General features: G+C 36.9%; 1 protein-coding gene across 1 annotated transcript; it reads left to right on the top strand.

The window, feature by feature from the left end:
• The first annotated feature begins 333 nt into the window (after positions 1-333).
• On the top strand, positions 334-16,859 carry LOC139711920 (uncharacterized). Its single transcript, XM_071623766.1, has 6 exons — positions 334-439; positions 3,831-4,109; positions 5,492-5,668; positions 6,368-6,461; positions 9,970-10,134; positions 16,746-16,859. The coding sequence occupies exons 2-6, from the start codon at positions 3,832-3,834 to the stop codon at positions 16,857-16,859; spliced, it is 828 nt and encodes a 275-aa protein (XP_071479867.1). The 5' UTR covers positions 334-439; position 3,831.
• Positions 16,860-26,713: the final 9,854 nt, after the last annotated feature.

The following is a 26,713-nucleotide window of genomic DNA, read 5'->3' as shown; positions in this document are numbered from 1 at the left end:
CCTCACGCTTTAGAGAAAATATGTTATAACAGTGGATTCTTTGACTAGTTTTCACTCCAAAAATGTACACTTTCATTCACATAAAGAAGTGATAATTTGAAAGTAAGAGCGCTGTAAAGGTTGACACAAGCCATGCCATCGAAGTCTTCTGACGACTGTACTAACGTAGATCGATTTGCAGCTGCCGACCCAGGTTCGATTATCCCCGCTGAACGCTAGAGGGCGGGCGCCACTTGCATTTCACCGCACCAGCATGGAGCAGCGGCCAGCAGCGCGAGCGGCGCCGGCGGCGCGGGCCGTAACATCGGGAGGGCCGGCCGGCCAGGGTTGATCATCTTATTCCGTACGGTGACATCGAGTACTGAAACTTAATCTGCATTCTGACAGTTCTACAGTCTAATTGGCTTATAACACAAGCATCGGTTTATACAAGTTTGAAGTGAGTAAATGGTCAATAATTATGATTTTATTAGGTTTGTTTCTGCACGGCTAAGATCCTTTATTTCTCCAATCTCAAGTCGTGTGTCGTGCTTGCAATTTGCCTGTGGCTGTGCTGTGGCCCCAACTGCGACAGCCGCCACACTGCCGGCGCGGTCTCCGGGGCTTCACGTCCCCCGCGTGTACTGTATAACAACACTGCTACACACTGCGCAGGATGCATGCATGGCATGCAGTTGCACATTGGAATTGCACATTTTTACAACTTTACAAGTAATGAGTGAAGATTTTCTAGAAGGTTACAAGTCTGGTCTTCATTTCAAGAACAGCAACTTTTTTTGGCTCTTCCAAATATAGGTCTAGAGTCTACTTCGAATTGTCCTCATATAGCGACATAGGCCTAGCGTTACCTACTGATGTGAGCGATGAGTTTGTTGAGGTGGTTAATCATCTTCTTGGTAGTCTTGCTTGGTGCTAAACGAGGACAACAGAAAATGTTGGCTGTTTATTTCATAGTAACGTTAGAGACCTGCACGGTGTAAATTTAGATCAACACTTGCATTGCTGGTGAAGAACAAGTTTGTGCAGAGATAACATGGATAATAATGTATGAAGTTGTGTTGAGACCACTCATAGTCATACTATAGTCATAAAAAATGATCTGAAGAACAGATGGTTTGAGAGTGGTGTTGATGGCTCTGAACATACCAGATTGGGCACTGTTATCTGGTTATAGCTACGTGTATGTGTGGGGACAACCTATCCAGTCATGCTGTCGGCGGTTTTTCGACTTTTTCTCATCTGGATGTATCTGTCGTTCCTGTATGGCGAGCAGAGAGCTCGAGAGATATCTCAGAAATTCATTGAATCTGAATTTGTGCTCAGAACAGCTGATGTCCATGCTTATCACTTAAACGCTGTACTTGTAAGTTTAACCAGCAAAACTCTTCAGTGTATGGGGTATTGAGACCTTGCCCATTCAGTGAGCTGCAGCACTTTGAGGTTACAAAGTGTCTGCCTCCTGATCCTATGCATGACATGTTAGAAGGGGTTTTTCTATCGTGATAAAGGTTGTATTGAAGGAAGTTGTGAGGCAAGGATTTCTGACATATGAGGGAGTTGGAAGACTGATGAACAGTTTGAAATGTTTCAGGTATGGTAGGAGTGATGCTCGTTGCAAGCCTGTTGATATTTCTGCGAGAATTTTGCGACAGAACGATAATATTGCTGGATCAGCTTCGCAAAAGTTATGTGCCTTCTCAGAATGATGGCATTTATGTTTGGAGAATTTGTTCCGGAAGATTCTGAGATATGGGAGTTGTATCTCTCATGCAGGGAGATTGTGGACATACATGTATGTTTGGCACCAGTAATCAAGAAGTCCTGGTTACCTTTTCTGCAACAGCAAGTGATTGATCAAAATGCAATGTTTTCACAACTGTCCCCTGACAGCTTTAAAATCTTATTCACTACCATCGGCTTATTTCAGAAATGGGACCTCTGAGGAATTTTTGGTGCATGTGATTTGAGGCAAAGCACCAACTGGTACTTCAAACGCATAGCTGCCACCATTAGGAATTTTCGCAATGTGGTGCTTTCCCTTGCTTCCCGACACCAGTTTCTGCAGTTCTGGCAGATGAATGGAGGATCCGTTTAGTTTTATGAGGAACTTAAGGTTCCCTTCATGATTGTGTCGAGGATCGGATCTCTTTCCACAGTCTTCCTCATGTTCTTCAAAGGAAACTGAGTGACAATACATTTTCAATTTGGTTGATGATGATGTACATTTGTGGAAGGCTACATCTGTGACAGTAGATTTCATGGACTTCAAAGAGAATGATGTCATTTTGACTGATGTTGTTCATGGAGAAGACATTCCTGTGTTTGGGAAGGTGAAGTTCCTACATGTAGCTTCTTTGTAATGACACCATTTGGTATGTTTGTACTAAATTTAATACAAGACTATCAGCTTCAGTAGACACTTGCATGCTTTTGAGGTCATTGGCCTCCAGCAGTGGCATGTGTTCAAAACATCAAAGATGTCAAATTTTCAGACTTTGGATGTCTATGAGGTGGATGGTAAGTGTATGGTGTCCTTGAAGTACAAAGTATGTCAAACTTTAGCATCAGATTAGAGGCTGTGTCTGTGATTTGTACACCAAACAGTTTTTGCTCAGATGTGTGTGTGATTATGATTTTGTCTTTATCACAGGTATGGTTAGATCTGCTAAATGTAGTATATGTGCATCCATTGTATGCAATATGTACTATACATTGTATGTAATGACACATAAGTCCCAGTGGAAAGGAGGATTTTTTTTTTCTTTGACATTCACTGAATTTGATTATCTTCAGCTGCACAGTAATTACTGATCTTCAAATATCACGGACATGTCCTTCATACAGGGCATGTACACAAGTGATGTTTGAGAGGTGCAGAGACTCCAACTCTCCCGTTTTCGACTGGAGATCTCCCGCCGAAATCCCATTATTGCAAAATCTCCCGTTCTCCCTCTTGAGATTTAATTTCTCCCGCCCTGGCTCTGTGTCTTCTGATGGAAAGGATTTCTTACTTATTGCTATTGTTTGTTGACAAAATAAGCCTTAGATACACCAGAGAGCATCTAAAACCCTAGGAACTTGGCGCTTCGCACACATCAACTTGGAGTCTCCCGTTTGCTAGGGGTTTCAGGCGGTAGAATCTCCAGATCAGAAGGTGCTTTGGGTTGGAGTCTCTGGAGGTGCAAATGGGTTTACCTTCAGGAGCACTTTTAAATCTTGCACCCATTTAGTAACTTTTACCAAGCAGTATCCAATTACAAGTGATATTTATTATGCATCACACATACATTGTATGTATCTAAATCTAACATGCAGGTAATACATGTATTATTAAAGTTATTTGATATAACACATCAGAAAGGCAGACACCTTGTCCTTTAGCTCTATGTCAATAACAGATTTAATTTTACCTCAGTAAGGCAAATATTTTATTTTTATTTACATTTTATTCATCTCCTGAATCATGGTAATTTTTAGGCCTAAGACTGTACAGTAAGAAACATTGAAAACAATTGAATCAATATGGAGAGGTTGAATGCATTTACACTAAACTCTCCTTCAAAAGAGCACTATGTCTAAAACCGTGGAATGGCCCATTTAATGAATTGTGCTCATATACTTCACAATAATTTCAGTCAATTTCAAGTTAAATGGATTTAAATGCCTTGTATGGACCGTCAATCAGCTTGTGAGGTACTGTACATAGCCATGTACTGTACACTTGTACATCCGTGCACAACCAGTGTATCAAAACCAGTATGCGTTATCCTCCTGGACACTACATGCATTTATAGCTGTGGTCTCTTTCCACTGTTTAATTGTGTTTTCAGGATGTTGCGTTACCATGTGTCATGCTGCCAATCAAAAAAGATAGTCGCAGTGGAGAATGACTGCAACATTAAGAGTTTCTTGAAGAAGGTGAAGGAGACATTTAAGCTTCCAGAGACGACTGTTCCGATTATTCAGGTCTACAGTGAGGACTGGTGTGATTGGATCGACCTTGACGAGGATTTGCCACCTAACAGATCCAAGATACAAGTACTTGTTCAAGAAAACAATGATGTGGAACAGCAGCAAGATGAAGAAATGTCCCAAACTCCAACATCTCAGTAAGTTACATTCCAATGTATTTGTACAATGTATATTGTACTACAAAGGTTGTTGTTTTTTTTTTCTAATCCATGGTATCTGACAATCATATTTTTATTCAAATGTGAAATATTTTTGTGATGTGGAAAAGAATTGACCATCAGTTGACAATTTAACAGGCGTCCATTTCGTTGTTTTGTATTGAATGCAATTGCAACTTTTTCTTTTGATATTGATATGCCAAATACCAGGCTTGTTGTCAGATGGATGTGCTAACAAGCACCATTGATAAGAATTTCATGAATTATAGTCATCATGATTATCACAATTGTTTTATACATTGTATTTCAGTGAATTAAGAAGCCAAACTGTCTGTTGGTACAAATGACCTTTTTCTACTCCTGCACAAAATGAAATTCCAATGTACAATCTGGTCCACTTTACATTGTAATTGTGGGACGTGCTGTACTTGTACAAGATGTACCTTTGATGGCGATTGTACCTTTGATGGCGATTGTACCTTTGATGGCGATTGTAGATTTGTTCCATTGATTCTTCAGTGGCTGTCTTTTGGTACTGTGTGTATTATGAAGTTTAAGTTTTGCAGTACATGTATGTTACCGGTATCGCAAAGTACATCATGTACAAATTGTACATGTTGTGAAGGTGAAAACTACTAGTAGTGGGTGTTGCTTTACATATGTGCATTGTACAAATGTTTGTACATAGTCTTGTAAGGCCTAGTACCTTTGAAGGGATGGTATACAGTTGTGTAGTTTTAGTTGAGAGGGGTTTCAGGTGTCCGACTATTGTTGTTGTTGTTGTTGTAAAATAATGATAACCTCTTCTGAAATATAAACGAACATGTAATTCTAAGAGGAATTCAAAGTTTATTTGATGAAAATTGGTTTGATGTCACATGGCTGAGATGGTCACAACAAAGCAATCCTAATACAGCTGTATTAAAAAAAAAAAGTAGAACCCACCTGTTACAAGGGGCTCTTTCTTTCTTCCTTTCTTTTTTGATATCTCAGCCATTTCAAAACCTATTTTAATCAAGTAAACTTTCATTCTCTTGTGGGATTGTATCCTCTTTAACGTTTCATGCATTGGTTTCTAAACTAGTGTATCCTCGAAAAAGTTACATGCTGAATCCTCACCTCAATCAATACTTCAGATGTATACCATCACTGAGGGGGCACAAACCCTATTATACGGTATGCTCGAATTGTGGTGCTGTCTTACAGATCATTATTTGTTTGGTGTTAAAGTTCAAGTTAAGTGTATATGTTCACAGAAAAAAAAGTATACACACACACAACAAATCCCATTAACTTAGTGCAAGAAGACTGCAGTGAGTTCACAGATTTAATATATTGTACACATATTGCTCCTTTTCCAGAAATCCTGTTCAGAGATGTGCATCTGTCAACTCAGACTGGCATTTGAACTACACTCTACCGACAATGCCTGCTGATGTGAGGAATCTATTGAAGGAGGACAGCCCCATTGTACTCGAGAGGAAGTGGCGCTCCAGGATAGTTAAACAATTATATGAGGATGTTTCACAACACACAATGTAAGTATATTGTACCAGTTTCTCTAATCCGTGTTACTATGTATGTGCATGAAAATTGTAGGTCAAATGTGGAATATTTTTGTGATGTGGAAACTTTCTCTAATGTTGTTTACTGTAGCTTGTTCATGTCAATATTTTGTTTTGTGTACATGTGTGTGACCAATAAAGGAATGCACACATGATACATACATGTACGGTGAGACTGAGTTTGATAAAGAAATGTTAATGTTTGTAAAGATCCTTCACATTGATATTCATTGCATTAATGTAATAACTTTTCAAAAAGGCAGGTGCGTGTACAATTGGACATTGTCTTTGTGGGACATTGTAACTGAGATATTAATTCCAGATTTGTTCCATTCATCCTTCAGTGGTTGTGAATATAACAAAAAAGAAAGAAAAGAAAATGCAAATATCAGCTTACTTCATCAAATGCTTTTAAAGTTAATTGTACAAAAAATTCGGTTTTGCTGTATAGTTGTAATATTTTACTATATTATACTTTTCTCAGAAATAGTTCTTGATTCATCAACAGTTACAATTTGAATTTTATTAAATTTAAAGATACTGTCATGTCCTTGTATGAGAATGAATTTGTCATTTCAATTGTATGTTTTGTGAAATTGGGAAATTGAAGACTGCTTCTTTAAATAGATGAAAACTGTATCTGTTTTACATCTGTATGTACTGTACTTGCAGGTACCCTACACCATCACAATACAAAATTGTGTGCAGTACCCTGGTTGCAAGATTTCCTGTACTGAAGGACAGAGCTCAGAATTCGTCAGGATATGTAAGTATAGATTTCCCTTGCATACACTTAGTCCATGGGCCAAGAGGCGAAAAATTGGTTATTGGTACCATCTCAGGTGGCAATACCTTTTTGGTGTCATTTTGTTTGTTGGGCATAGATATGCTTATCAAGTTATGATAGCATTTCCAAATGAGTAGCTTAGTCCTAATAAATGAATTTTTAACCAATTTGGTCTCGTTTTTATATCCCTATACTTCTGAATTGAGGCTAACCGCTATAGAAACAAGAGCACGGTCTTCTGTATGTCCATGGAGCTCATGGTATGTCCACAGGTGTTCTGTTGTAAACGCGGTGCGCTTAGTATTTATTCAAAGCGGCGAAGGGAATATCCAAAGGGTGATGCTGTCCAGAGCTAAACGCGGTGCGTTTAGGGGCAAGTCCAAGATAAGGTCCCCTCAGAAGGCAAAATTTCATCTTTGCTCAATATTGACATGTTTGGTATCATTTTGAAGCTTATGAGTTGAAGTTTTGATTTCCATGGAGGAAAAAATTATGTTACGTAAATTTATGCAAATTTCAAGGGCTTCATTTGCATAAATGTGAAACACAGCGTTACGTATGGGACATTTATAAAAATTCATATTAATTCAAAGGAAAGCAAATGATATTTGATTAATATGTGGACATAAGAAGTTCATCAAATAGTTTAACTTGGTATGAAAATTTAGGGATTATGCAAATGATTATGCAAATTAGCTCGTGTCCTATCATGAGATGTCCCATACGTAACAAATTGAGGTCATTTTTTTAGGTTTTTTCTGAAATTGCTGAGGTTATATTAATGCCCTTTTGGAAAGTTCTAATTTATTGTTTAGAGAAATTAAATACCATAGAAAAAAGAAAAAAAACAGTAAAAGGAATATTTTTTATTAGGCATTGAAATAATGTTACGTATGGGACAAATGCGTTACGTATGGGACATCCTCATACATAATGCATGTGAATGCATGTAGCTAGCTGGGAAGGTCTCTCAGTACACAAATGGTCAATCATCCTGAAGAAAGCATCCCAACATTGTAGCTACTTTTTGAGTTATAGACACTTTAAACAATACATGTGCTTGACTGAACAAGTTTCAGAAAGGGGGAGGGGAGAATGGCAAAATACACAATGAAAAATCAGCATTAAAGGGATGGTATAGTTTTTTGCAGAAATGGGGATTCAGTTTTCAACATTTAATGAGATGATTGGAAACCAATTATATGAATAACTAAAGAGCATACAATCCTAAGACTAGAGGAATTCAAAGTTTAGTGATGGAGATCCAATTTGAAATGGTTGTGATATAAATATTTTAAAAAAATATAAAGTAAAATGATTTTTTTTTTTATTGCAAGTGATACACAAATTGTCCTTATTCAGGTTTCAATAATAGCCACGACAAAATTCATGGGTATACATACTGAGGTGTGACTCGAATCAATGACCTGACTGCTAGACAGACATCATATATCTACTCAATCACTGGGGTTCCATGCAGCAGGTATTGCTTATTTATAAAAATTAATATTTCTTGTGTCAAGTTGTTTTTTATTGAAACGAAATGGCGAACTGCCCTTCATCAATGGAAGTAAACACTTTAAACTATTCAATTTTTCAGTAATAACTATCCTGATAAAAATAGGGCATACATACTATTACGAAGGTTGGTCATAAAAATATAGAATATGATGAAATATGATTATGGGGAATATTGTTCCCTTGTCAATCTGGATCAGTATTTGAGTAGTTTCAACTGATTCAATTTCAATAATTATGCAAAAATTTGTTTATGGGTATTTTGCAAAATTACTTTGCAAAATACCCATAAACATGTCTCTCCACACACTAAATGAATGGGGGACAAAGGGCATGCATACTCAGGTTGGTCATAAAAATATAAAAATATGATTGAATATGATTAGGATGGTGAATATTTGGGGAATATTGTTTCCTTGACAATCTGGATCAGTATTTGAGTAGTTTCAACTGATTTTACTTCAATAATTATGCAAAATACCCATAAACATGGTTCTTCACACACTGAATGAATGGGGGACAAACTGTCCCACACGTAACTGTCCCATACGTAACACGTCATGTCTGTCTTTAAGTAGAACCTGTAATTAGAGCTTTTTGCCTATAAATGACACGAAACTTACTTGTGATAATCTTGAGTGTTGTGACTTTCATCACAGTGAGTTACAAGTTGTAGAATGAAATACTTTCAGAGAGTTTTGAGGTTGAAAAAGATGTTCAAAAAAACAAAATTTTTCTGGTCCCATACGGCACATATTTTCTCTTCTAGAATATAATTGTGAAGGTCATTTTTCTCCATTTTTTGCATGATTATACTTCTCCTAGATATCAATCACCATGATAAAGTTTAATATGATCAAAAGCCATTAACACTATTTTTCAGGTCATAAAAGTCTCTGAATGTCCCATACGTAACGCGCGTGTTATCTTGGACTTGCCCATAGTCTTTATTCAAGACGGCGAAGGGAATATCCAAAGCCTATGATACAGTGTATATCCCTTTATCTAAAAAACAAACAAAAAAGCAATTCCTCGTGGATGTTATCATATCTAAAGTTCCTAATAAAAGGGATTATCTATACTGTTTTTACACTACCCTTTCAACAAATACATCAGTTTTAAACAAAAATCACTCTGCTCATGTACAATATTATTTATTATAATGTATTGTAGTGTACCGGTACATTGTTTCTGCATTATCTTTCATTGTTGGATGGAAATAAAGCGACAGTGGCGTGGCATTAGCGTTTTCACCGTAGCGTTTTCACCGGAAAATGATGAATAATTGAAAAATACGGCAAAATCCACGAGGAATTGTTTTTTTGTTTGCTTTTTAGAAAAAGGATATACACTGTATCATTAGCTTTGGAAAGTCCCTTTGCCGTCTTGAATAAAGACTAAGCGCTGTGGACATCATAACCCTTGGATATTCCCTTCGCTGCCTTGAATAAAGACTAAGCGCACCGCGTTTACAACAGAACACCTGTGGACATACAGAAGACAGTGCTCTTCTTTCTATAGCGGTTAGTTTCGATTCAGAAGTAAAGGGATATAACAGCGAAACCAAACGGGTTAAAAATTCATTTATTAGGACTAAGCTACTCATTTGGAAATGCTATCATAGCTTGAGAAGCATATCTATGCCCGACAAACAAAATGAAACTAAAAAGGTTTTGCCACCTCAGATGGTACCAATATCTGGCCTGGCCCATGGACTAACTGTGATGAGCCTCATTGGACCTGATTGTATAATTGTGTAGTACATGTACAGTATATGTATGCCAGGTGTTTTCCATTTGATCAAGATCGGCCTTGTTAGGTGCATGGAATCACCAAGGGGATGTGAGGTAGACAATTTGTAGTGATTTTTATTCAATGTATAATATTAGGAATTCCTTTAGTTGAGTAATGAATGCAAGTACATTTTTTGTTGCTTGTATAAAGTTACGATTTTCATGTTTCATTGAAGGATACCTGGAAAGAGTCACTCATCAACAAATTCAAATATGAGCGGTCTCCTCTGCAGAGTAACGATGTTCTGAAGAAGAGGGAGGTATACAGCCACAAGAGGGCTGCAGTGGATCGAAATCAGCCACCCTCTACAGTAAAACGTGTCAAGCGAGATTCTGTAGAGGTATGTATCATATCCCCTGTACTTGTGTCACTTATAAAATGGTCATATTATAAAATGGTTTCAAGAATGTAGCCAATTGGAAGCGCTGAAATGAGTCACGTGTGCGTGTATCAATTTCTCACTAACATGCACGGCCTGACGTCACAATGTTTACACTAGCAGTGCACACTCAATCAGTTGTTAAAGTGCGTCGCGCGCTACTATACGCGCTGTCAATCCTGTAAACAACTTCTAGTTCGGGCTGCCGGCCGTCTTTTCTTGTGTGCATAACGTGTGGCGTACGTATACTCTTATACGTACAGTACTTATATGTGCGGGATTTCCGAGTGCGACGTGCGTAAATGTTTGGGACAAACATCTTCGAACATCTTGACTCTTGAGCGAGTGCTACATGTAGCTGACTGGTATTGACCCACAAAGGTACGTGAAAAATGCTGTTAGTTTTCGACCCATTTTATAAAACAAATGATGCACAGGATTATTTCGTGGCGTTAGTGGAGATGCAGCTCACTCTTGGGTATTTACAATGTAGTGCAACATGCACTCGGCTTCGCCTCGTGCATGTTTCACAAATTTTGTAAATACCCTCGAGTGCGCTACATCTCCACTAACGCACTCTATCCTGTGCATCATTTGTATAATATATCGTCGCCGGTCACACGAACCGACGAATCCCTCAGGTTTGCGTAGGAATGACAATTCGAGAAAATCGCGTTTGAAGTTAACCCATTTTTCACTTGTGGTTGCTACACTTTCATGTCTATAATTTCCAATTATTTTTGTAGTACATCAGACTTCAATTCTTGCTCTAACTTGTGAAGTTTTTATCAAATTGTATTGTTAACAAATAAGCGGGAAATCGTCAAAGAGCTGCATGCATGTATTTTCGGTCTGCAAAGAACGTTGTCATTTTCCATGTGTGTCCATATGTACATGTACATTGAGCGTTGTCATTGTCAACACATGTATTACATAGTATGCGCACTGTGCGCGCGGTCAATGAACCGTTGAATCTCAAAAATTACACGTAATGCGCACTGATTCGTCGGTTCGGTGACCGTGCGTACTAGTACGCGCGGTCACCGAACCGTCGAATCGCCTGATTGTTTACCACACGCGTCTATGGGGAAAACAAATAATTTTCACAAATGGAATTACATAGTACAAAAGTGATGCTACGTAAAAATTACACCGAATTACACACTGAGAATTTCAGAATATGTAGTATGGAATATCTACTATTGAAATGATGGAAAATCTCAAAATCGAAAATTTGACCCAAAATCGAGTGATTCGTCGGTTCGTGTGACCGGCGACGATATGTACTACATTGTATACAATGACACATGTAAGTCCAAGTGGAAAGGAGGATTTTTATGCCTCCGCCACAAAGTGGTGCTCGGGTTGTCCGTCCGTCCGTCCGTCCATCCTTCCGGACGTCCGTCTGTCCGTCGTAGCGTCCGTCCTTCCGTCCGTCCTTCCGTCCGTCCGTCCGTAATGAATTTTGTGGACAGGGTAACTATCAAAACCTTTTGAGGTATCCTAATGAAACTTGGCATGTATGTGTATTAGGGAGTGAAGTTGTGCCTATCAACTTTTGGGTGCACATGCTCAAGGTCAAAGGTCAAAAGGTCAAGGTCAAATGCTTAAAATTTCACTTTTTCCCCCATATCTATGCAATGCCTGAAGATATTTTCTTGAAACTTAGTGTATACATGTATTACCCAAGTAAGATTCTCTGGTAAAAGTTTGGGGTCATGAGGTCAAAAGGTCAAAGGTCAAAAGGTCAAGTAAAATGTTAAAATTTCACTTTTTTAACTCTCTATCTTGGAAATTGTTTAAGGTATCTTTATGGAACAAAGTATATGCATGTACTGACTGGCCATGGTTATCTAGGGAATTTGGGGTTCGTGGGGTCAAAGGCCAGGGGTCAAAGGTCAAGGGCAATACTTCAAAATGTTACTATTTTCCTTATATTTATGCAATGCCAGCAGGATTATTTTTTTAAAACTTGATGTATGCATGTATAACCCACTAGATATTCTCTGGGATTTTTTTTTTTGCCAAGAAGGTCAAAGGTCAAAAGGTCAAAGATCAAGTGAAAGTGCTGAACTTACTTCTTTCTCCATATCTCGGAAGTGGCTCAAGTTATCTTTAAACTTAGTATATTTATGTATGTTCTGCCTGACAGATGAAAATGATAACAATTTACTGTTCAATACAGAAATTGCACTTTTACTCCATACCTTGAAAATCTCTCTCAAGTGTGTAAACTTATGAAAGGGTCAAAGTCGAAGTTAAAGTTCTTAAATCCCCAAATACATGCTCTCCTATTCATCCAATTAAACATAGGTCAAGGAAGGTGAACATTTGATACATTTGTGACAAACATGTCATTTTAATATTTTGCCAATTTTGTGAAAATGTATTAAATCACACATTGTCCACATGTACTATAGACCTACTGTAAAAGTGGATATTTTCGCGCGACTAATTTTTCGAGCTAGGTCGGGTCAGAAGAGTTTCGCGTGTTTTTAATTCCGCGGAATCAAGACATCACGCACAGGAACGTATGGCAAGCAAAAATATTCGCGTGTTTTTATTTTCGCGCTAGTTTCTGGTTGCGCGAAATGCGCAAAAATGTCAACACCGCGAAAATTTCCACTTTTACAGTATTAGGAGAATCATGCATTATGGCAGAGGCATACCAGTCGCCAAAGCGACATTTCTAGTAGTATTTTCAGTGAGGTACATCCTTATTTGACAATCATGAAAGAATCTGTTCCTTTTATTCAATATCCTTTGCATTTTAGCCATGGATTGTACATATGTAGTAGTCTATTGTGTGAAAATTTTAGCAAGTTTGAACAATGAGAACTTATATTTTTTGATACAAGTACATATAAAGTGCTGAGGAAAAAAAAGACTGGTCGGGGCCACTCTCTTCTGCATCAAGGTCATATGATAAGTGTGTAGTGTTCTTATTTCAATGCTTATTCACTCTTTAAATATGTCATAAGCAAAAATACATTATTTGGGTTAAATATCAAATTTTTCTGTTGTCACAGCTTGGATATCAACTCAAGTCAACATAAATCTTATATAATTACTCCATCTTTGTTTACACACAGGTATGAGAATGGATCGGAACATTATGCGCATATTGAATACTTAAGGTCAATCTTCAGATATGAATTCTTGATGAAAAATATCATATCTTCCCCCATACCAGCTCTAATTTCGTGAAACTTTGTAATAATGGCTGACGTATGTCTGTTATCTATTCCTGAAAGTTTCACCTCTGAACTCTTTGCCAAAAGCGAAATATTATCAAATATATGAAAGTGGTTTTAAATGAATTCAAAGTTATGCCTACAAAACTGATTGTCCATTTTGATTACTTAAAATATGGCATTAATTTGCATTTTATGATATGTCAAGGTTATGTACTAGTGGTGAGTGAAAGAGGTAGTTATCAAGAGTATATAAAAGAAATTTTTTATAATATACCTGTAGAAACAAAAATCTCCTTTTTTTAAATGAATTTTTGCGATATATCAGTCATTTTAATGTAATTTAACTCCCTAATTATTAAAAATGCTAATTTATGCACATATAAATTCAATTTTTTTTTTGTACATGAAATGAAAATTTGTGTACTCAGATATGAAAAGCAGAAAAAAAAGCATTTTCACCAAGATTTTTCATTTTCTGATGTTATGCATTTGCATACCCTGATTGTGCTATTGACCACTACAGAAGTTTTTAAAATGTAAATTAGTATTCTTTATTCAAAATTGAGTTTCAAGAGGGTTATGCCTGCCAATTCTAAGTATTGCCATTACCTACAGTAGGTGCTGTGCGCAGAGCGGCATTTTAGATGCACCCTGGGATAGCTCTGGGGACAAACTCACCCCTGTTTTGACTGCAAAGTCACTCAGGTCATGTCCTGTCTTTATCCACGGGTATTTTGTTGTTGTCGTTGTCGAAAATTTCTATGCTTTCCTTCAAGGACAAGTTCACCTTCATTAACATATTGAGATTGAGAGAATGTAGCAATATTAGTAGAGCACACATCATTGAAAGTTTGAGGAAAATCGGACAATCCGTTCAAAAGTTATGAATTTTTGAAGTTTTTGTGCAGTCACCACTGTATGAGAAGACTACTGCAGTGTATGATGTCACATGCATACAACAATATAAGGAAAATATAAAGAGAATTTCACAAATTTCATCTTTTGAAAAAAGTACACATTCCCTTGACTTGTTATACTGACATATGTTATGGGTAATATTATTCCCATTGCCTTTAGAAAGAGGAAAGTCAAGTGCTCTTTTATTATGCGAAAAAAAAGAAAATATGTTGAATTTTCTTTACATTTTCTTTATACTGTTGTACTCATATGACATCACGAGCCTTAGTAGTCTCCTCATCCAGCGGTTCCAACACAAAAATGTTAAAAATTCATAACTTTTGCATCGATTGTCCAATTTTCCTCAAACTTTCACTGATGTGTTCTACTAATATTGCTGCATTCTCTCAATCCTTATGTTAATGAAGGTGAACTTGTCCTTTCATGTGACCAGCACATTGAAGCCTTGCAGTAGAGAATCATGCCTCTAGTGACTGCAAATTAGTAAAATTTTGAAATTTTAAACTCTTATTTTAGTTGAATTCTAAACAAAGAAAAAAGCAGAAACGAAAGAAAGCAGATGAAAATTGCGTTGAATTTCATGGAAACCAAGTATGCGTGAGACAACAGGAAGCGACAATGGCACTGAGGAATCTTACAGTGCATCTGTGACATGGCTTTTTAGCATGCGCAGAAGTTTCCTGCCCATTTGAGAAACTGAAAATTGAGATATGAGATGTCTTTTGTTACCCCAGGGATGAAAATGTGATCACTGCATGTTGCACTTGTATGGCAACTTGTATTCATTTAGATTTATGAGTACTAAGAAGGTATTTTTCTTAGCCAGTACTGTTATATTTACAGTGTATAATCCAAGTTGATTTGATGAACAAAATGTGTGCTTGCTATTTTTTTCCTAATGTTCATCATTCACCACAGAAGAAGAGCCATGTGATGCCACAACCACACTTGCCCAAGGAAACAAAACAGGTACTGTAAAAGTGGTTTCTTTCGCGGTGGTTTTATTTTCGCGCTTTGAGGTTGAACTGCGAATTTAACATCACGCGAAAATGTTTTGAACTTGCTGCTTGTTACAATACTATTGCGCACGTGCACACATGAAGATTCCGCGCAAGGTAGGTACAAGCATGTTATAAAGTACTCGAGAGACGGGATTTCAGGTAAACCTACATTTAATTGTAATTTCTATTTAATAAATAAAAGAATAATTGGATTATAGTTTGGGTTTTCATGTGCAAAATAATACAGTTTTGACCGACTGTGAATTCACAGATTTTGCCGACCGCGAATTTAAACACACACGAAAAAGTCGGCACCGATGGAAACTGCAAAAGTATCTGTACGTGAAAGAAACCACTTTTACAGTATGTGGTGATGTATGTCCTTTAATGAGTTCAGTATTAGTGTTGATATCCATTCACCAGAAGATTAATGAATTAGGTAAATGGTTTTGATTTAATAAGATATTTTTGAAGTTTGATTTGTAATAGAAGAAAAGAATTGCAATGCCTTGTAATTTTTATTTTTAGTGTTTTAGTGTTTTTAATTGTGATTCTGCAATTAGCCATTTCAGTTGGGGATGAGGTTTACTCATAGAGATAATATGCTGACATCTCTGCAGGCATAATACACAATCCCCAAGTATTCATAAAACCTGCAATGTATGCAACAAATTTTGCACATCAGTTGAATTTGACTGATGGACAATAAATAAACTGTATGGAAATTTCTGGTTTTACAGTATTTAGCAAGAATAGTGCATTCATTAAATTCATCATTATATACACAGGGGAATCCCGTTATAATGAAATCCGATACGAGATGGGGTTGCTAGCCTGTATGGATGAGAAAACACTGAATCTGATTCAAATAGTCATACAGTAGTAGCAAGTAAGAGTGTGAATCTGAAAATTTGTGTTATGTAGCTCCCAAATTTTCAGCTGTCATTATTACAGCCTTCATCAGTTGAATGACCTGTCTTCACATTGATCGTGTGACTGTCAGTAAGCAGGTCATATTAGACTTTTGGAAGTTTGTAGCGCCCCTGTCTTTATAGAGATGGTCCGTTGGCCCTGATGTACATTGCTTCCTAAACTTCCCTTTCAAGATATTGAGGTTTCCAGTCCAAAACCTAAACCTTAGTTAGGAGCATGTGATGGTCTGGAAAATTTGATGTGAACGTTATGTGCAACTTCAGAGGAGTCGGAGCTAAGAGACATCTTTGTTTAAAGACCTAATAAAATGGTTTAGAATTTTTTTTTCTAAATGATGTGATAATATTAAATGTTAAATTCTAAGTAATTTTGTGGTCGTACAGGTTTTTTTTTTTTTTTACTGTTCTGAATTTAGTTCTATATTTGTTAACATAATGGATGCAATTTCCTCGGTTTTGGAAAACTTTCTATACTTTCGCCCCATGCGGCGCACTATCACTTCTAAATTGTGATGACGTCAAAGATCGGAGTCGTCGATATCGACTGTCCGACCAGCCTAGCCATAGCCAGCGAGCTAGCAAGGCAAGCGCAGCGCAGCGACAGCACCGGCTGGCGACTAGCGCTGGCGGGGGAGTGAGCTAGCGAGCGCATAGCTAGCGCTGCGCTGACTATTGTCATTGGCTAAGCCTTTGGACAAAAGAATATTAATGAATTGTATCGGATTTAATACTGCCAGTAATACAGATTACAACTGTGGTACGCTTGAATATCCATTATTTACACTGTAGGACCATGAAGACTGTGGCGAGAAAAGGATACTTCGCACTCGGACAGCGCTAAGCTTACATAGATTTGTAGGCAAACTCGTGAAATAGGCCCCACCACTGCGTGTCTGTACTAATAGTACTACGGCGACTCGCCTGTTTATACTCGTGAATTACTCGTGTTTATAGGCCTAGGCCTACTTGTGAATTCAGCCCCACCGTGGCGTTCATCGGTAGATAAGCACGGTGGTAGGGCTTCCTTCCACAGTATGATTTGTATCATAAAACAAAAACTACTCGACCAAAATTGACGATCATTCTTGGTATCGTTTTTCTTAGAAAATGGCGCATCTAAATTACTGATAACAATTATTGCAGAAACTGACCATGGGAAACTGGTTAGGCCTTTTTTTTTCTTTTTTTTTAGCCACAACCCACCCTGTAACATACTCTAATCCCCCTAATGTATAGAGTGTAGCCTCTGTACTGCTACCAAAGATTCTGCTACTATTACTACTTACTAGTCTACTAGACCTAGTGGTACTAATACTACTACTAGTAGTAGTACTAGTAGACTACTACTACTAGTAGACTACTACTACCGGTGCTAGTTTAACTTGTTAGCGCCGGCCGACAGGCCAGGCCACGGCTGGGACGCTCCCGCTTGCGGCGGCCGGAGTAGCGGCTCACTTTGTGAGCAAGCTGGGTCTGTTCTTCTACTACTTACTAGACAAACAGTTACAACTTACAGTGTCAATCATGTAGAATACTGTTTATCCTTTCTAATGTTAAACTATGGGGGCAAACCACACATACCACTCTGTATTTCCCAGGCGATCGTTTCCGTGAGGTCTATTCTCGGACTTGGTGCCATGTTCATACGCTCTTGCACTGGCAGCGGGTAATGCAGCTGGTTCATATTGGTAAGGTGCAGCCCCAAGATAACGTTCTGGTTCATCGGCCGCCTCTCCCTCCCCATCTTCCCCTTCAACTTCATGTGCCTCCTCTTCTTCTCCGCTATCGTCAGAGCTGCATTCTTCATCATCATCATCATCGTCAATGTCAAAGTTTACCCATATAGGGGAAGACATTATGCTTGAGGTACCAGGTATTTGTGCAAGCTAACTTAGTGATAATGTACGTGATATGGATACATGTCGACAGTCAGTGGATCGACCGGGAGTGCACATCCCGGGCGCCGGGGCCTGGCCGGGCTAGCTAACGTGTACGCGCGTGTACCAAGCTAGTAAATCTAAGTGCTAGTGCTGAGCGGCGTCTGCTAACTGAGCACAACTCCGTGCTTATGCGTCATCAATCGGTTCAGGGACATTTTTTCGCAATTTCACAATTGTATCACACCAAACCATTTTTTTTATTTCGGATATTAAAACAAGGTAAATATTACAAGGATTCATTTGGGTAACACCTATAAGAAGCAAACGCTTGTCGGGTAAGGTGCACCCTATTGCAACTGTATAGTAAACATAAATAATGATATAATATACAACATAAAAGCGACTAAAAATAAAAAAAAACATACAGCGTACATACATACAAAATACATTCACAAAGACAACAAAAAAAATAATGGATATCGGGTAAGTGAGGCATCAAAAAAAAAAATTAATGTTGGTTGAAACGTACGTTGACTCAAAAGATGTGAAATATCAGATTGGATAAGTTAAACTGCCAAGTAAACAGTAAAAAATCATGCAATTAGTCAATCAGCATTCGAAATATATTATAAGCGTCAATGATATAATTCGTTTGATTTTTATAGAAAAATAATAATACTAATGTTAATCAACACTAACATCTAGTGATAATTATTAAAATGAACTTTGAACAGTAACACAAAAAAAACAATATAGCATGCAAAACATTAAAAGCAGATACTTATTCGAACTTATACAAATGAAATATAATGTCAATTTTTAAAAGCATGCTTACTATCATGTAAAAAACAATTAGTCAGTATTTCATATCATAATTTGCCAGATAAAAAGGAAGTGTAGATGGGAAACGTTGATTTTTGTTGCAGAGTCAAATCGGAAGAAATCATATGATGGCACGTGAATTCAAAGAAATGTATTGCACAAGGATCATAATAATGTGAACTAATAACATATGTAAAATACGTAAAATGCATGCGATGAAATACTATTGTGACACTGATAAATTATAATAAATAAGGAAATAATACATTAGGAATTATACTCAGAATGGCAAACAAAAGAAGAAGAAAAAACGAAGCACAGTATTGCACAAAGATCATAGCAATGTGAAACTATAGTATGATATAATAATGAAATGCATGCAATGTGATACTACTTTATGAGACTTATGAAAATCTACACCCACTGGTAATGGGACAAATTGATTACGGAAATATAAATTGAAGCAAATGAACATAAATAAACTCAATTAATGATACAGCGCAATAAAATGATATAATAATAGTGAATGGAAATGATGAAAATCAAATTGCATTGCATGATAAATCATAGTAAATAGGGCACTTTACATTGAGAATTATACACAGTATTGCAACCAGGGGAAAAACGAAGCACAATATTGCACAGAGATCATAGCTATGTGAAGCTATAGAATACATGAAATGCATGCAATGATTATGAGACTATACGAATGTCTACACCCACTGGTAATGGGACATATTGATTACGAAAATATAAATTGAAGCAAATAATCATATAAACGCAATTAATCATACAGCACAATAAACTAATATACATGTAATAACAGTGACTGGAAATGATGAAGATCAGATTGCATTGCATGAGAAATTATAATAAAGTGGGCACTTCGCATGAAGAATTACTCAGCATTGCAACAACAAAAACAAAAAACAGAGTAAAGTTATATACTGTGTTAATGGTAATGTACCTATTCATCGTTAATTGCAAAAGAGGGACATCTTTAATGTCTTCTTAAAAGTAGTGAGCTTTAGAGACTTGAGCGAACTTTCTAGATTGTTCCATAACATGGCGCCGTGGTATTTTATCGATTGAGTTTGAGCAAAGGATGTACGAAATATCGGTAGTCTGTAATCATTATTGTGTCTGGTGTATTTTGAGTGAATTTTGTTTTGTTGGATGAAATAGTTTGAGAATATTGCGGGGAGGAGTTCATTTTTGAACTTGTACATGAATATGCCTGTCTTAAAGAATATGAGTTTTGTAAGAGGGAGAATCCCAAGTGTCTTAAAGAGCTGCTCGCAATGAGCTCTAAAATGTGCACTGGTGCATATACGTATAGCTCTTTTTTGAAGTATAATAAGTTTGTGCAATCGGCTCTGAGATGCTCTGCCCCACACAAGGCTGCAGTAATTTAAGCGGGGTATTATCAGGGTGTTGTATAGAGAATATAAGGTGGTAGTTGGCAAAAAAGACCTTACACGACACAGTATACCTATTGCCATGCTAATTTTCTTTGAAATGTGAGTTATATGAGAGTCCCAATTTAGTCTGTTGTCAATGAGCAATCCAAGAAAGTTGGTGTATTCAACCTGAGGGATTGAAACGCCGTTCACATGTAATTCAATGTTGGCATAGAGTGGCTGTTTACTTCCTTTGGGATTGAATGTCATGAATTTGGTTTTTGTGGTATTCATGAGTAGTTTGTTTGTCTGAAACCAGGTTGCTATTTTCCCTAATTCTCTATTGGAGTTTGCAACAAGTGATTGAAGATTATCATCGGAAATGAATAGCGTTGTGTCGTCTGCATATAAAATGTACGAAAAAAGATCAGACGCATTCACAAGGTCATTCACGTATAAGATGAACAATAAAGGGCCCAGGATACTCCCTTGTGGCACACCTGTGGTTATCAGGGTTGTAGCAGAATCGGAATCTTTGAAGTGAACGTATTGTCTTCGATCTTTTAAATAGGATGTAAACCACTGAAGCTCCAAGCCTCTAATTCCGTATTGAGAGAGTTTCTGCAGAAGTATGTCGTGATTATTAGTAAGGCAATCAAATGCTTTGCTCAAGTCAATGAAAATTCCTAACGCTTTCTTTTTGTTTTCAACAAAGGACAAAATGAGTTCTGTGGCGTGAAGAAGCGCCATCTCGGTTGAGTGCTTTCTGCGGAAGCCGAATTGTTGGGGAGTGATGAAAGCATTGGCAGTGAGATACTTGTAGAGCCTATCGTAGACAATACGTTCTAAGACTTTTGACAAGGAAGGGAGAAGAGAAATAGGTCGGTAATTGTTCAGGGTATTTGCATCACCTGATTTATACACGGGGATGACCTTGCTTAGTTTCATGGCGGTCGGGAATTCTCCATAAAAGATCGAAAGGTTACAAATATAGGTGAATGGAGTTTGTATATACGGGATGATCTGTTTCAAAAAGTTTGAACTGAGCCCATCAATTCCAGTAGAAAAACTAGATTTCATTTTGCCTACGATATTACATATTTCCTTTTCATTTGTGGGGTAAATGTAAAAAGACTTTACTGGGGTATCTCCAGAAAGAAAAGTCTTAAAATCGATATCAGATGGGCCAACTTCTGAAGCAACATTTTTCCCAACATTAGCAAAGAAATGGTTAAATGCTTCAGCCATGCTTTGGTTGTCGTACACTTTCTCTTGATTGACGGTAATGTAATTTGGAAGAGTTCGAGATTTCTTCTTACCGATCAAATCATTTATGATGGACCACGTCTTCTTTAAATCAAAGCGACAATTTTGAAATAATTTCTCAAAATACATCTTTCGAGAAGTTTGAATCAAACTATTTAATTTGTTTCAAAACTTTTTATAACGCAGTCTGTCTTTTTGCAACTTGGTAAATAAATATTTCTTATAAAGCCTCTGCTTTCGATTTATGGAGCGTACAATGCCAGAAGTTATCCATGGCTTCTTGGGGTCCCGTTTCGTATTTTTCAATCTTTTGGTTTGAGTAGATTTTTTGCGAAGACTTTGCAAGGTATCAACAAGATTGTTGTAAGCTTCATTGACACTTGTACTGGATAATATGTTATTGAAATCTGCGTGTTTTATTTCTTCTTAAAAATACGGCATGTCAACTACTTCCCTCCCATAGGCCTTACGCTTGACAGATCTAAAACGTTCTTTAGCTTGAGTAATTTGGAATATTGGCAGGTGATCAGAAACATCAGAGTACAAAATACCAGATTGAGTGGGCCTATCTAGATCATTCGAAAAAATGTTGTCGATACAAGTACATGAATGGGGGGTTACACGCGTCGGCTTAGTTATTAGTGGTCTAAAACTATGTGACAACAAAGTGTTTAAGAATCTGCCTGTGTCCTCGTGGAGTGAATGCTTAAGCAAGTCAAAATTGAAATCCCCAGTCAAATAACACAGCTTGTGTTCAGAGTTTATTTTCTGTAAACACTCGTGTAAATCGGTAATGAAAGCATCAGAGTTGGAATTTGGGGCCTTGTAAATTACTCCTATTATCACATTTTTAGAGGACCTTTGCTCTATTTCAGCAAAAATCGTATCGACACTATCGTTTGAAAATTGAAGGTCGGGTCATTCTTTAAAAACTGTAGGTCTGGGTCTTTAAACTGTAGGTCTGGGTTTAAATACATGCATACTCCCCCGCCTTTCTTTCCTTTCCGACTTTTATATATGAGTTGGTAGTCTGAGATCTGAAACACATTTGGTACACATTCATCAAACCACGTTTCAGAGAAAGCATAAATATCAAAGTTGTGATTAAGCGATTGCAACAATTCTTGAATACGCAAGTATTTAGAAGAAAAGCTCTGCGCATTCAGATGAAATAAGGACAAAAATTTTGAGGTAATTTTAGATTGAAGTTTTTGGTTAAATATATCACTGAAATAATATTGGCAAGGGGCACTGAACAAATCAAATTCACATTCATTTTCCTTTTCGTCAGGATTCAGAGCAAATATATCCAAAGCTAAATTATCCAAATGTGAAAAATTGACTGCTTTCTCACAATTGAAAAATTCAAATAAATTGTTCTCGAAATCACTGTCATGTAGAATGTGATTGAATGGAAATTCGTTCGCTAGGCATGATGGACAAGTCCACTGAAACGAATGTGTTGGTTTTCTTGTTAAATCAGGATCTGCACACCGTTTATGGGCAGATCGGGAGCATTCACATCTTAAGTTTGATTTATGATTATGCAACATTTGTAAACATATTTCACATTTCATGGTCGTAAAACCAAAATGGCTAACAACGTAAACACATAACAATAAAACAGAATAGACAGGGCAGAGCCAGGCAAAAACTGCCTTTTTTTCCAGTCAAGGTTTTCTCACTTGATTCTGGTACTTTAGACCATACTTAACAAAATAAGCTTCTGCGCCATCTTGAAATCTGTCCCGAATCCAAGATGGCCGCCAGAGGACCTAAAAAGTGCCTTCTGTGGTTAAGATTTGTCTGGGGATGGGTTTTTTTAACTCTATTTGATGATAAATGGTAAGAGAAATAAGATTCAGTGGATTGAAATTAAAATCAGTTTCTTTTTTATTGCGAAAATCCAACATGGCCGCCAGACGCAGCTCCCGAAATTAATAAATGTCATAACAACCGGAGGGCCAAACCCTAAAAACTCGCTTACTTAACGAGTGAGTACCACTCTCTCTACAAACTAAGTAGACCATGCTTATTTTCAAATTTCTATTGTAAAAAACAACATACCACTGGTCTACCTCAAAAAATTTGTTGCGAAAGCCTCCAAATCCAAAATGGCGTCCAAGATGGCCGCCATATTTACTGAATTTGCTATTTGAAAGATAGAATTTGATAGAAACATCAGATTTCAACAAATGTGATGTCATATGAAAGAGAATAAAATTTCCTACAAGTTGATACCATTTTTGTGGGAGATTGTGATAACTGGATTGAGATTTTAAGGAAAAATACTCATTTTTTGATATTTTTCTGAACAAAGGAAAATCATGAAAATGCTTGATTCAGCATAAATCAGAAAAAGACTGAAGGATTATCTTGAAACATTTTTAAGAATTTTGTTTAACATATAATTAATATTTGGAGAAAATTAGGGGTCAGTACCATATGCGGGTCAGGAGTTATAATGTCTCAAACTTAAAAACTCACTATGTAAAAATTTCCACTTTAGCTGTGACAAGACCTTGTTGGTCGTAAAGAGAGTCTGCACGCTTCAAGACTACTACACGCACCACTGGCACTGACGCTTGTAGCAGTGCCAGTGGTGCGTGTAGTAGTCTTGGTGCGGGCAGACTTGTTTTGACAAACAAGAGTTTGTGCCTGCAAACTAACTTTTCATACCAAGTGGTAGCTCAGGTGACGCCGATCGCTATCATTTCAAAGTAGATTGTTCTGGAGCAAATGAGATGAAGCAAAAAATGTCTTTCAAATAGAGGTAGAAGCTTGAAACAACCATGCTATAGATAGTTTAAAACAAAATTTGGATCAATCACTCAAAAACTTCAAGATTGCAGGCCATCAAAGCTGACATAGTTTATTGCGCCAAATTAAATGTATTATTTTTAATTTTGGTACAATTTTGTCTGTTGCAGTGCTATCTATTTATAGTTTTTATATATTTTGAACATTGTAGTGCTATTTCAAACCGTCATGGGTTTTTATGGAGATATTTTTAAAACCAGTGATATTCTACTCCGAAAAAGAAAAAAAAAATCGAGTGGAAGTTTCATTTTTGAAGGAGTTAATAACGGAAATCAGTAAATTCAAAGTAAAATTGGAGTGAATTTTGAGTGAAAATTTTCATTTTCACTCATTTTAGAGTGACCTTAGGGATCACTCGTCACTCTTTGAGTGATCCCCTGAGATCACTCTAAAATGAATGAAAATGAACATTTCCACTCTCGAGTGATCCTGATATCTAAAATGTGAAAGCATCTACCAATGGCATTAGTTCAATTCAATTTTGACACTATAACCCACATGAAATCAGCCTAAAACGATGTAAGAAAAATCTATTCACAGTGAATACACTTTCAGCATGCTTATTTGTAAATTCAATTCAATTCAATTCAATTCAATTCAATGTTTTATTTCATTTTTTGACAAGAACATATAAACATCACTTCTTCTTTTTTGGTAACAGAAAATCAGGTGCTCAAAACTATGTAGGATGAAAAGAATACAATAATTGTAGCACCTTACAATCATTACAGATTATCATAAAACTCGAGTGATTTGAAGTAAGTAAACATTGTGGATAATTCGAAAAATGGAGGGACCCACTACAAAGACAAGTCTTGTAGAATGTGGGCCCCTCAGAAATGTGAATATACAGCATGAATAATCATTCTGGACAGTGTTATTTGAACAATATACTGAAAAGTAATTTCGCACAACACATTTAAAAGCAACTTTGAGAAATTGCCGCCATGTCGGATTTTTCGGGGGGGGGGGGGGGGGGGTGCTCGGATCAGAAGGGCTTTCAAGAACATGTACGGATCAGATATTATTACACATATGCCATCATCATTCACGTTTCTACAACAGCAGAGTAACATACAAGTTCAAAAGCATATCTTTGATACAGAAGCATTTCTTTTTTAAAATCAAAGATCGGGCCTTACCCAAACACTAAAATGAGCTCCACCCCCCCCCCCCCCCCCAAAAAAAAAAAAAATAAGTAAACCCTCAATATAGTTTAAACAAGGACAATATATATGATAGACTGCAATACAAGAAATTCTAAAAACATATCAAATTATTGATCAAGATTTGACTCTGACGCAACACACTAAAGGTATCGTTTACCATCGGAAGAGATATCACATTCGATTTATATGTGAAGGTTAGTTGTATCACAAAACATTCTACCATGTAAAAAAAAAAAAAAAATATATATATATATATATATATATATATATATATATATATAATGAAGCCTAGAACATACGGAGATATCACCATTTCTTTTCAAGAAACCATAACATTGATAACTGTTGACAGCTTAGTATAAAAAACTAGAAATGTCGCTTCGGCGACTGGTATGCCTCCGCCATAATGCATGGTTCTCCTAATAGGTCTATAGTACAATGTCTTGACAATGTGTGATGACAGTTTCACACGATTGGCAAAATATTAAAATGACAGGTTTGCCACAAATCAATGTCTTGACAATGTGTGATGACAGTTTCACACAATTGGCAAAATATTAAAATGACAGGTTTGCCACAAATGTGCTGAATGTTCACTTTCCTAGATCTAGGTTCAATTGGATGAATGATTAAAACGTCAGAGAGCAGGTATTTGGGGAACTGATGATTTTTACTTGACTTTTGACCCTTTTATAAGTTTATGCATTGAGTAATTTTCAAGGTATTGAGAAAAAGTATAGTTTCAGTATCAAATGGTAAAATAGCATTATCTAAACCTGGCCTTTGACCTTTGACCTCACAGTTCCAAAGAGAATCACTGTCAGGTAGAACATGCATACATATGTAAGTTTCATGATGATACCTTGAGTTACTTTCGAGATATGGAGGAAAAAGTGCAATTAAGCACTTTCACTTGACCTTTTGACCTTTTGGCAAAAACTTCCCACAGAATATATATTTGGTAATACATGCATACATCAAGTTAAAAAAACAAACCTTCAGGCATTGCATAAATATAAGTAGCGATATTTTGAGGAGTTGAACTTGACCTTTGACACCCCCTGACCTTTGACCCATGACCCCCAACTTTCCTAGATAATCACTGCCCATCGGTACAAGCATATATACACTAAGT

This window comes from Diadema antillarum, unplaced genomic scaffold, assembly GCF_040938485.1.
Source record: "Diadema antillarum isolate AM-2024a unplaced genomic scaffold, OU_Dant_1.0 seq00001730_RagTag, whole genome shotgun sequence".
NCBI lineage: Eukaryota > Metazoa > Echinodermata > Echinoidea > Diadematoida > Diadematidae > Diadema > Diadema antillarum.
The sequence above is the reverse complement of the archived record's forward strand: the minus strand, read 5'-3'. Positions and strand labels throughout refer to the sequence as shown.

Excerpts from the sequence above, each read along its gene's own strand:
- LOC139711920 (XM_071623766.1), top strand. The coding sequence starts at position 3,832 with ATGTTGCGTTACCATGTGTCATGCTGCCAATCAAAAAAGATAGTCGCA. Across the intron at positions 5,669-6,367 it reads GATGTTTCACAACACACAAT|GTACCCTACACCATCACAAT; the intron begins GTAAGTATATTG and ends CTGTACTTGCAG. Across the intron at positions 10,135-16,745 it reads TCAAGCGAGATTCTGTAGAG|ATCGGAGTCGTCGATATCGA; the intron begins GTATGTATCATA and ends ATGACGTCAAAG.